Here is a 13,080-nt window from a genome sequence, read left to right on the forward strand (position 1 = left end):
CTTGTTGTTGATAATTCAAGTCGATATGTTACCGACGTGCTTAATTTAGGTCTATAAACATGGTACTGAAATATAATTTTTTGGACGTCCACTTCTCTTTTTCAGAATAAGCAGTGGAATTTTTGTTATTATTATTCTTAAGTCCGTGCAATTGCTGTTTACTTTTATTATAAAAACCTAACTAATTAATTTTCGAGTGCGTGCATTTAGTTTCACTCAAGAGATATTTTACCTTATTATACAACGGTACTGAATAATAAGATCTAGGCTTAATCACGATATTCACTCCACAGTATTTATGTATTTTTCTTACTGTTTTTACCTAGCATTCAGCTTTTGTCCAGATGCCACTCTTACAGCATCACTAAAATCTGCTGAGAAGAAAAAAATTGAGTGGGAAATGTAACTTTAAAATGTCCTCTCTTAAAACAATATATGAGCCAGATTTGCTGCATTATTAGGACTGAATGGATTAGATCCTTTAAAACATAGAGATTACTTTATTTTAAAAAATTTCATTGAGATGAAATCGACTAGATCGAGTGTCGATTAGTGGCGGGGATATATAAAATCTCATGGGAGATTACGTTGACTTTAATGATTTTTAATTTCATCTTCAAGTATTCGGATACACTTGTATGTTTTTTAAGACTTGTTTTACCAAAGAATTTATATTATTTATAAGATTTGGCATTATGTTTCAAAAATGATTTATATTATAATATTTTCCAGCCCAGAGGCCCAATTTTAAAAAGAAAATGTTCAGCGATAAAACTCAATTTTAGTGGATGGGTTAATAAACAAAAATTAATAAATAACATTGGTAATCCACAAACCATTCTTGAAGCCTTTACATCCCAAAAAGTCACTGTTTGGTGTGCTCTATTAACGTACCCATTTAAACAAATTTTTCTTGTGAAGGAAAATTGGACCCCTCAGATGGAATTCATTCGACAAATGTATATATTTCATACTTTTAGAACAACGCTGTATTTTGGGCAGCAACAGGAAATTGCATTTGTTATATTTCTTCTTGAAAAGCACACGTCTAAAAAACAGACTTTAGATAATGTTTGCGGTTCAGGCGATCTCCGTTTTGTTTCGAATACCTTATACAACAAATGTTTGTCTTCAGGGATACTTCCAAACGCACTGAGGATAAGGCTTATCTGAAAGTGTGTATTTTTCTTTCTGTAACATTTAACATGTTCCATATAAAGCTAAGATCAAAAACTATAAATCTATCTGAGACTTTTCTTTGGTGGGGCAGCTGACAAATTATTTTTATTTGTTTTTATAATTTTGAAGTTTTAATATATAACCGAAAATCTAAAAAGCGATTTAAGAAGTTGGAATTGATCAGCAATTGTAATTGTGTGGCTGATATTCGCGAACGCCTCCAAGTAAATGTTTACCTTATTAAGAGGCACCTCTGATAAAAGACAGCTGACTGTTCGCACGCACTTTAAACGCCATTAATCAATCAAAATGCATCAATCAAGCAATGCAATTAAACATACGCTCGCTCGGATATAGACTTTAAATTATGGAGTACCGTTGCATGGAGTGAAAAATTGAAATTCTTAGTGCATACAAAAAGAGAAAAACTGAAAAAAGCGGAAGAAAAAAGGAGGTTTACTGCAGGTGAGATTTTATGTACATGGCTGAAGTTTTGATTAATGTTGCACACGCCCCGATTGTCTGAATCGCTAACGTATTTATGGAGCGATAGGTATTTATGGTTTTTCGCTACCGGTGCTAATAGTAATGTTTGTATCAACATGTTGCAAGCCAAATCACCTGTATGGTACTGATTGCATTGCCCCAATATTTCAAGATTTTCTTACGTTTGCTTGAATTCGGACGTGGAAAATATTTGTAGCAATGGTGACTTGTTTTTGAGTCGCATAGTTAAAAACATGTCAAAGTCAAAGCTTAAATACCATTCAACCACTAATATTTAAATACAAAAACCAGCATTACATTATCTTATTATATATCTTAAGCAAAATACATATTGTTTTTAAAAAATTTGTAAAAAAAATTCTATTCCAATTTTTCTAAGGAAACTACAATTTTGGTTTGGTTTTGTACCCCTGTATCAATATCAAATAATTAAATGAACAAGAAAGGAAGCAAACTTCCCATAGGAACAATCGTAACAAAAAAATATTTTATATAACTTTGATGTTTTAATTGTTATTTGTTGTTCTTTGGAATTCGATAATATTTAAATACTATAGTATATGGAGTTTTAATTAAATTAAAATCGGACATATTTATCATATAGTTCCAATAGACTAATCGAAAAATTAAAAAAAAAACATGACAAACATTTTTTAATTTGCTATTTTTCTGTTTATTAAAATATTCCTTTAAGAACAATTACTTTATCAGAATTACTCTTTTAGTTTTGTCAAAATCGGACAACAATATAGCTGCCTTAGAAAAAATGCCAAAATTCAGCGCAAAATCGACTTAGCTTTATTGTTTTTAGTAATGTTATGTTATGTAATAATTGCATGGGTATATAAACTTCGGCTTGTCGAAGTTTGCTTTCTTTCTTGTTTGTTCAATACAATATACATTTTATATTACTCTAAGCAGCTCTCCCACTTTACTGGGCAATTTAAAAGCCCAGTCTTTTGAAACAATTGAATCTGCATTAGAGTCAGACCCGATTCTATGCTAAAATTTCAAAGCTCGTGCGACTGGCTGGACGTCTTAATTAAATCAGATCGATCCGTTCGCAATGCTTCATTTACAATATGTTGGAATCGGAATGGAGGGCTGACCGACGACCAACTGCCACCGTTTGATTAGCATATTGCCAATTATTTTCTCATTAGTAACAATTTCAAATAATTGGAAGTGCATACGCAATGAGTGCGTTATGACCATCCCATGGAAATGGTTAACTCGCTTTTAGCCCCCGAATCCATTTCCAGTACATTTTTGTGGATTTGCCTTTAAAGGCATCCCAATAATGGAGGCAGACAATGCGAACTTTTATCAGCTTTTCGGGGTGAAGGGCCTGCTAAATCAATGCAATTAATGTCACTTCCTTTGCATTTAATGTCTATGTTTTCAGTAATCGTCGTTGGCGCCATTAGGCTTTGATATCTGCCTGTCTTTCTTGCCAGTTTTCCCAGACTGTCAACCGGTTTTGCCATTCTCAATAAACACTGAGGTGAAAAAAGTTTTATTCATTTGACATTTTGTAGGGGTTATTCAAAATATATAAATTCGCCATATAAATAATATTAGAAATAGTTCTTACTTATTATGGAAATAAACTTATCTGGCTCCTCTGATAAAATAACGATGTTGTAATACTTTCACTCAATCTTTCCTCGTGTAAAAAGTAGTTCCAGAAATTGACATTAATTTATTGTGGTGCATTTCGAGGAGACAACAGGTCTTTGTATCTATAGAGTATAGTCGATGGCTTTGCTTATGTTAATAGTGGCGTGGTCCGTGTGTAGAGGCTTTTGTTTTGGCTGGGGAATGTCTTCGACTGAGCTGAAATGAGTTGGTCACTTGAAACATCTGGGTGGATCTCAAAGTGGGTTGGCTAAAAGAACTTGGCATGTGCTTGTGATGATGGTTTAATATAAAACCAATTCTTAGTAGTTGTTATATGTTGTCATCTATTATTCAATTTGTTTGTTTTTTAAGGAAATCTAATAAAAGAGTATAAATAAATCCTATCCAAGAGAAACCATTTCCTTGTTGCTGCTAAAAAAATGTATTTCAATGAAGACATAAACTAAGTCTGGCTTACTATTAGTTACGTGTTTGCACTCAATGCTTAAAGTAAACCCACATGCGTTCCCATTCATGTTTAGTGATTCTCACGCCATCTTAATGCTATATTTTCGTTTAGCCCAGTTCATCTTTCTAGTTACAAAAAATGCAATTATTTTTATTTTTAGCAAACAAGTTCCAAGAAATGCAGACTTTCGGAATTAAGGTTGACCACCTTAAAACTTTTGATTCCGCTTTTGCACGATTTCCATATTGGTTATAATAGTTTTACAATTTAAGTTGAATTATTAAAAATGTATTATTTAATTTCAAAGGCATTTATAATTTTTATTCAGCTATCCTTCAGTACATTCTCGTTTGTTGATAAGACAGGTCAAAATTATAACCTTGCCACCGGGTTGATGGCGTCTCCGCAGACGACAACGGCCGACCTATGGATGCACAAAAACAAGGTCCACCCTTGTGTGGCGTGATAAGCAAACACAAACAAACACAAAATTTAAAAACTATTTCATAGATCCTTCATTATACCAGTTACTCGTAAAGTAAAAGGAAGCGTTTCCGACCCTATAAAGTATATATGTATATTCTTGTTCAGGCTCACTAGCCGAGTCGATCTAGCCATGTCCGTCTGTCCGTCTGTCTGTCTGTCCGTATGAACGCTGAGATCTCGGAAACTATAAAAGCTAGAAGATTGGCATTTTGCATGTAGATTTTAGGAGTTCCTACGCAGCGCAAGTTTGTTTCAAAATGGTGCCACGCCCCCTCTGACGCCCACAAGCCACAAGCTGTGGCCACAGTTTTGATGCTATTATGAAAATTTTAATTGATATGTATTTGTTTCGTCAATACCTATCGATTGGCCTAATAAAAGTTTGCCACGCCCACTCTAACGCCCAAAAACCCATTAAACGCTTAAGCCTGGCTAGCGCCTACATTTCCGCCTTTCATGGCCCGTGGTACAATAGCGCCATCTAACGGATGACTTTGGAACAGCTGGCCAAGGTGCTAATTCGAGCGGCGCAAAACATACAAGAAGGCATATTTATATTAAGTAGTTTAGCTGAGTAACGGGTATCTAATAGTCGAGGCACTCGACTAAAGCGTTCTCTCTTGTTTTTATTTTTGAAATTCTGATCGTTTTTTTAGTATTGCATATACATACTAATGGGACATAAGCTATAAAAAAATTAAGTTCAAGTTGGCCAATTAAGTCAGCTCTAGCAGATCAGAATACCTTTACATATATGCTTTATTTGTTGGATCTTCTCTTTAATGAGACTAACAATAAGTAGATCAAAGCTTAAAAATATAACTTAACTAACAGTCATGAAGACTAACTTTAGACTAAAGGGCCCTCATAATTATTGTAGACCAGTTCTGTTCAAAAAATTGCAATTGACTTCAATTGTATAATTGTTTTTATACCCTTGCAGAGGGTATTATAATTTTGGTCAAAAGTGTGCAACGCAGTGAAGGAGACATCTCCGATCCTATAAAGTATATATATTCTTCCTCCTGAGTTGATATAAGCATGTCCGTCTGTCCGTCTGTCTGTTTCTACGCGAACTAGTCTCTCAGTTTTAAAGATATCGAATTCAAACTTTGCACACACCCTTCTTTCCTTTGCACGCAGTATATAAGTCGGAAAGGCCGGGATCGGCCGACTATATCCTATAGCTGCCATATAACTGATTGATAGGAAATGGCATAACTCTGCTGTTTGTTAAGTTAGGAAGTTGGGACTTTCTATGGGTTTTATATTTGGCCAATCAATCCGACGTACCAAATTTCAGGATCGGCCGACTATATCTTAAAGCTGCCATATAACTGATTGATCGGAAATGCCATAACTTTGGTGTTTGCTAAATTAGAAAGTTGGGATTTTCTATGGGTTTTATTTTTGCCCAATCAATCCGACATATCAAATTTCATAAGGATCGGCCGACTATATCCTGTAACTGCCATATAACTGAACGATTGGAAATGCCATAACTTTGGTGTTTTTAAAGTTAGGAAGGTGGGATTTTTTATGAGTATTAAGAATGCATCATATGAGTAATTTTTGAGAATATAATTTGCAGAATATTCTGCAAGGGTATTTCAACTTCGGCTCCGCCCGAAGTTAGCTTTCTTTTCTTGTTTAATTGGATATAAAAATAACGAGGATTAAGTCGTAACACTGGACTCCAACGCTCCTTCTTGATTTTTTGCTTGTAAGAAATATTTCCTTTTAACTCCAGTTGTATTTTAACATTCGAAATCTGTTGTTCTTGACTGCTGCCAACGGCTTTTGTCAATGGCAAACCCACAACATGGCTAAAACCACTTCTTTTTAGCCAAAAGGGGAAACAGTCGAGAAAATTGGAGGGATATAGGAGGATAGAAAGTAAGAAATATTTGACAGGGCTAGGGGTGGATTTTTAGCAGAACAAGGAAAACACACGCACACAGGGAGAATGATCAAAGAGCTTTTAATTAATCAAGAGGCAATTCACTTTATGTCAATACCAACTACCAACTCCTTGTGCATTGGCAGCTTGTTGTCTTTGTGTGTTCCCTTGGTGTTGGCCCTTACCTTTATGACTAGTGTTTGCGTTTGTACCTGTTTTTCGGAAAACCACAAATTGTTGCATTTTCCCTTACAGATGAACTTAATGATTGCCAGCTACGTATAACTTCTTTTATCAATTTCTTTTTCATTTAGTGCTGGCAAACATGATTTCCAATTCACAGCGATTTGCAGCTGTCACTTAGTCAGCTAGATCAAACTCCCTAATTTGGCAGCTAAACAACATTTGATTAAGTCAGTGGGATGCCGATTTTATGGCTTTATTTTTAGCGCTAGTAAAAAGAATACATTACATCTGGCTAAAATATAATATATTTGCTGTTGTTAGACTTTAAAGTGGTAAATGGTGCTAGTAGCACATGGTTTTTATTACTTCCTCTCTATCACATTTTCACTTGGAAACTACATTTAATTTACAAGCTATAATTTCATTTTGGAGCCGAGTGGCTAAAAAGCATCCACAGTATAAATTTAGACCCAGGTTCGATTCTTACTTTTGTAAGCCAACTGCAGTATACAATGGTGGACAAAGTATTTCGGTCATGGAATTAAAAGCAAGCCTTTCAATCTTTTTGGGAAACAATATTATGGGATTGGTTTTCCCATTTAAATAAGAAGTCCCAATATTTGTTGTTTTATTATAATAAGTTGATAGTTTTATTTAAATGAAATTATTGATAAGTATTTACTCTAGATTGGAACCTCTGAGATTACAAGTATAAAGAAATTTGTGTCGAGTGTTCTAGTGACAGGTCAATTGCCGAGATACACTTCCAAATTTGATTATATCGATTCATTTACATTTACCAAAATACTTGTGACACCCAATATTTTCGCTTCTAATTTTTATTCGTTAGAATAAATTTAAATCTGAATAAAATTATTTTATGATTTCCTGTAAGCTTAATGTATCATTGTAATCCTGAAATTTTTAAGATTTTTTCATTCAATAAATCAATATTTGCAACTTTCGACTTAAGCTAATGGCCACCCTACCATTCCTTTAAGAAAATATTATTCTTGAACCATAATTCTTCTTAAATTTGCAGTGATCTCTGAAAGGTTATAATATAAGTCACAAAACACTATTCTCTCAATTAAATATAAAATGGCTAGCACGTTTGACATTCCTATCACAATATATTTTTTAAATGTTCATAAATTAAATAGGATTTAATTCAGAAAAAACAAAAGCGAAGTAAAACATTTTAAAAAGCTTTGAATTTTGTAACATTTTTGCCGAGATAAAAATAAAAAGGAGTCCCCAACACAAATTTGCTAAAGTGAGCGTATTTTAATTTTTACTTACACGGTATTAAATGAAAACAACCTGAAAGCAAGAGCTAAACATTCTTAAAGAGTTTTAAAAGGCAACGTTAAAGTGAGGACATGTGCAAATATTTTTACCTAATTACCCTCTCCACTAACGCCAAAAAAGAGCTCCAAATTTTGCTTAAAGCGTTGAAAATGCCAAGCTCATTTTGTTAAATAAACAAATTCACTTTGTTACATCCCTCAGAAAAGGACATCCATTGCACAGTAAATGAGATAAGGGAGATATGTAAATGTAAGTGTGACAGGGTTACAATTTTAAATCGCAGGGAATCAGGATTAAACTTTTCCGCTTTAATTTAATTTCACCTTTTAAATTTCTGCGACAAACCGGAATGCTTATAAATTTTTCATTCCATCAATTCGATAATAAAAAGTCGCAAAGGCAAGAAATCAAAAGAGAGAAAAGTGCAATCATGCTGAAAATATTTGCATATGCCAATACCCCCGAAACTCCACTACCGCCCCTCTTTTTCCGACCGGAAACGGAAGTAAACAATGGCCAGACCCAGAGCCAAAAGCAATTCAATGAAAATGCAACGAAAAAAAAGCTGAAAACACAAACAAAACGACTCCAAAGAAAAAGGCAAGGCAGAAAAGAAGAAGGCCACCCATTGATGATGAAAAATCGAAAATGGATTCTCGTTTTTGGATTGCCTATCCATTGTTGTTGGTTCTGGGAGCGGAACTCAAAAAAATCAAGCGAAAATGCTGAAAACAAAAAAAGGAAAACGCTTTGCTCACAGCGTAAAAGGCTAACTTTACTGTTGGGACATACCTAGATATTTTTACCTAGGTACGTATCTAGGTACAATTTAGTGGTACCTTTTACCTTGCCTAGGTATACAAATAATTGGGTACCTTTTACCTTACCTAGTTACAGATTTTGATATACCTTCGGAATTATTAAGGTACTTGTATAGGTATTAAACAATGCTTTGATTTAAAATAGCCAAATCTGACTGCGACATTGAAATAAGCAAAATCCACCACATCTACACGTCAATTTCGTTTCGAAATTGTAATAGTCGGAACGCAGTATTAAAAGTCAAGGGAACTTAGCCATTCTCATGTTTGTTTTGTGATGTAACCTTTGCATTGCAATTTTCACATATGCACAAAACAATTTAACTCTGCGCGACAGACATGGCCGAAAAAGAAAATGCAAATGAGAAAGTGTTGCCACTAATATTAAATGGCAAATTTTTTAACCCGGATGGCAAGTGCGTGTTGTGTGTTAATAAAACAATAAAATTCGATGATAAATCGACAGGAAATCTGCACAAACACCTCAAGGTAAGCCTATACGTTTTTTTATGTGTAAGATATGTACATACATATGTATACATTACTTATGTACATATTTGAGAATGAAAATGTGAATAAGGATAAAATCGCAGTTGTATTTTATATAATTTTGTGCCCGTATGTATGTACGCATCACTACATCAATGTATTTATGAAACCCAAGTGTATTTGGCGCGCAAAAATGCCGTATGTATGTACGTAAACAAACGGCATATACATATGCACAATATATAGTAAAATGTTTCTACATACGGAATTTTTGCGCGCCAAATACACTTTCCTCTTGTACATATTGAGAAAAAAGTGTATTTGGCGCGCAAAAATGCCGTAAGTACGTAAACATACGGCATATACATATGCACAATACATAGTTTCTACATACGAAAATTTTGCGCGCCAAATATGTACATGAGGGTTTCATAAATACATTAATGTAGTGATACGTGCATACATACGGGCACAAAATTATATATAACAAGAAAGGAAAGCTAACTTCGGGCGGAGCCGAAGTTAATATACCCTTGCAGAATATTCTGTAAATTATATTCTCCAAAATTATTCATATAATGCATTCTTAATACTCATAAAAAATCCAAACTTCCTAACTTTAAAAACACCAAAGTTATGGCATTTCCAATCGTTCAGTTATATGGCAGCTATAGGATATAGTCGGCCGATCCTTATGAAATTTGATAGGTTGGATTGATTGGCTAAAAATAAAACCCATAGAAAATCCCAACTTCCTAACTTAACAAAAACCAAAGTTATGGCATTTCCGATCAATCAGTTATATGGCGGCTATAGGATATAGTCGGCCGATCCTTATGAAATTTGGTAGGTCGGATTGATAGGCCAAATATAAAACCCATAGAAAATCCCAACTTCCTTACTTCACAAACACCAAAGTTATGGCAATTCCGATCAATCAGTTATATGGCAGCTATAGGATATAGTCGGCCGATCCTTATGAAATTTGGTAGGTCGGATTAATTGGCCAAATATAAAACCCATAGAAAATTCCAACTTCCTAACTTTACAAACACCAATGTTATGGCATTTCCGATCAATCAGTTATATGGCAGCTATAGGATATAGTCGGCCGATCCTTATGAAATTTGGTAGGTCGTATTGATTGGCCAAATATAACACGCATAGAAAATCCCAACTTCCTAACTTTACAAACAGCAAAGTTATGGCATTTCCGATCAATCAGTTATATGGCAGCTATAGGATATAGTCGGCCGATCTCGGCCGTTCCGACTTATATACTGCGTGCAAAGGAAAGAAGGGTGTGTGCAAAGTTTCAATTCGATAGCTTTAAAACTGAGAGACTAGTTTGCGTAGAAACAGACAGACGGACAGACGGACAGACGGACAGACAGACGGACAGACGGACAGACGGACAGACGGACATGGCTATATCAACTCAGGAGGTGATCCTGATCAAGAATATATATACTTTATAGGGTCGGAGATGTCTCCTTCACTGCGTTGCACACTTTTGACCAAAATTATAATACCCTCTGCAAGGGTATAATAAAACTGCGATTTTATCCTTATTCACATTCATGCCGTGTGTTTTAAAAATATATACATAAAATTATTCAAGCTTATATTTTTAAATAATTGGATTTAATTTCAACAAATTTAGAGGGTTCATCCAACCTGTTACACGGACTACGAGGCCATGAAAGCTAAGAAAGCCAAGACGAATATGGAAGTTACTAAGGATAATTTAAAATGGTTTTTTGGTTCCCTGAGTTCAGCCCAGGTAATTAAATTAATGACAAAATTGAATAACTCAATATATAATAATGTGTGTTTATTTAAATATTTGCAGATCAATCAGAAAGTGTGCGACTACATCGTGGCGGAGATGCTACCGATATCTCACGTCGAGAAAAAATCTTTCAAGGAGCTTCTATCTACAATTGGTGGACGTCCTGTTAATATACCGTGCCGAAAAACTATTAAGTCGATGTTCGATAAACGCAGAGTGGAATATCGACTAGATATTAATAATATTCTTAAAGATATCCCTTTCGTTTGTACAACAGCTGATATATGGAGCGCCAGCAACAAAAGTTATTTTGGTGTCACCGGGCACTACATCGATTCGAATTTAGAGAGGCATTCGGTTGTTCTGGCATGTAAAAGAGTACGTTTTTCTCATACACATGAATTGATTGGAAAAACATTGGCAGATATACATTCTCAATATGGGTTAAAAGATTCGCAAATATGCGGCACTGTTACCGACAACACTTCAAACTTCAGCAAAGCATTCAAAGTATACAGTTTTGATAAATTTGTAGGATCGAATTCCATCCATCCTGAATTTTTAGAGGATTCAGAGGTCGATGCTATAGAGATCGATGTATGTGAGGCCGGTGAAATAGTTCTCCCAAAGCATTTTAGATGCGCTTCCCACACTCTAAACTTAGTAGTTACTAAAGATGCAGAGAAGGCTCTTGAGGACATCCAATTTAAACGGTTGTACCAGTCATCTCTTGCAAAAGCTACGTCTTTGTGGAATTATGTAAGCAGGTCAACGGTTGCTGCAGATGAAGTAGAACAAATTTGTCATCTCAAGCTTATAGCTCCATGCGCTACTAGGTGGAACTCGTTTCACGATAGCGTTAAACGTATTTTAGAAGTGAAAAATCACTTGAAAAATATATGCTCCGCATTAAAAAAGCCACATTTTACAGTAACAGAACTAAATTTTTTGGAGGAAATGAATTCCGTTACTGATATCTTTGCAAAAGCTATAGATCTATTACAGGGTGAAAATAGTTGTTATCTTGGATATTTGTTGCCCACATTACAAGGGATCATTCACAAGCTAGAACAATTTAATGAATTCGAGTTTTGCGAAGCACTTGCAGATGCCCTAAAAGCGGGTATTTATAAAAGATTTGCTTTTATAAATAATTTGACCGCTGAAGAGTCAAAACCCTTTGTATTGTCAGCAATGACAATCCCAAAATTTAAACTTAAATGGGTTCCATTGCTTGATAAAAAAAAGTTAAAACTTTTTAAAGGGTGGCTTATTGAGGAATGTAAAGAACACGAAGGAAATTTAATTAATGAAAGTATTGTCACTAACGATTGTGAAGAATTTTACAATTCCAGTATTCAAGTAAAGTCAAGAGATGGAAAAGATATGGAGCATTGCAAATTCGAATTAGAGGTTTTGGCATACTTAAGTGATCATGACAAAAATTTATCAGCTTTACATAAATATAAATGCATTTTTGATGTTTTCCTAAAATATAATACAGTTCTGCCCAGCTCTGCGCCAGTCGAAAGATTGTTTAGTTGTGGAGGTCAAATCCTAACCCCAAAACGAAACAGGCTGGGGGACGAGTTTTTTGAAACATTGCTTATGTTAAAAAAAAATGATAACATTTAAATTGAGATTGAAATGAAATGAAAAGATAATGTTACATATTTTTAAGATGACTAAAAATTGAAACCTAGTCTTATTTTAAGATCTTGATTCCCCAATGTAATAATACAAAAAAAAAACAAATAAATAAACAAAAAAATTATAAACATTGAGAAAACAATATTTTTACCGTTTACCTTTACCTAGGTACTGGGAAATTGAAGTACCTTTACCTTACCTAGGTATTTATTTTTGTCCAATATCTTTTACCTTACCTAGGTAAAACAAGAGAGAACGCTATAGTCGGGTGCCCCGACTATCAGATACCCGTTACTCAGGTAAAGAGAGTGCGAGGGAGATGGAGATCACGCATAACTTTTTAACGAATGGTCCGATTTGAAAAATTTCTTCTAAATTTCGATAGGTATTGATAAACACAATAAAACTGCATTTTTACTTTTCCGAAATATTTAAATTTTTAAAATCGTATATAAGCGATTGTGGGCGTGGGGGGCGTGGCACCTTTTTGAAACAAACTTGCGCTGCGTAGGAACTCCTAGAATCTGCATGCAAAATGCCAATCTTCTAGCTTTTATAGTTTCCGAGATCTCAGCGTTCATACGGACGGACAGAAGGACAGACAGACAGACCGACATGGCTAGATCGACTCGGCTAGTGATCCTGAACAAGAATATATATACTTTATAGG

General features: G+C 34.6%; 1 protein-coding gene across 1 annotated transcript; it reads left to right on the top strand.

Moving 5' to 3' along the window:
- Window positions 1-8,783: 8,783 nt before the first annotated feature.
- Window positions 8,784-12,483, top strand: LOC123037757. The gene is made up of 3 exons (XM_044460085.1): window positions 8,784-8,968; window positions 10,632-10,751; window positions 10,821-12,483. The coding sequence occupies exons 1-3, from the start codon at window positions 8,819-8,821 to the stop codon at window positions 12,393-12,395; spliced, it is 1,845 nt and encodes a 614-aa protein (XP_044316020.1). The 5' UTR covers window positions 8,784-8,818; the 3' UTR covers window positions 12,396-12,483.
- Window positions 12,484-13,080: the final 597 nt, after the last annotated feature.

Source organism: Drosophila rhopaloa, unplaced genomic scaffold (assembly GCF_018152115.1).
Source record: "Drosophila rhopaloa isolate 14029-0021.01 unplaced genomic scaffold, ASM1815211v1 contig_2, whole genome shotgun sequence".
In the NCBI taxonomy this organism is placed as follows: domain Eukaryota; kingdom Metazoa; phylum Arthropoda; class Insecta; order Diptera; family Drosophilidae; genus Drosophila; species Drosophila rhopaloa.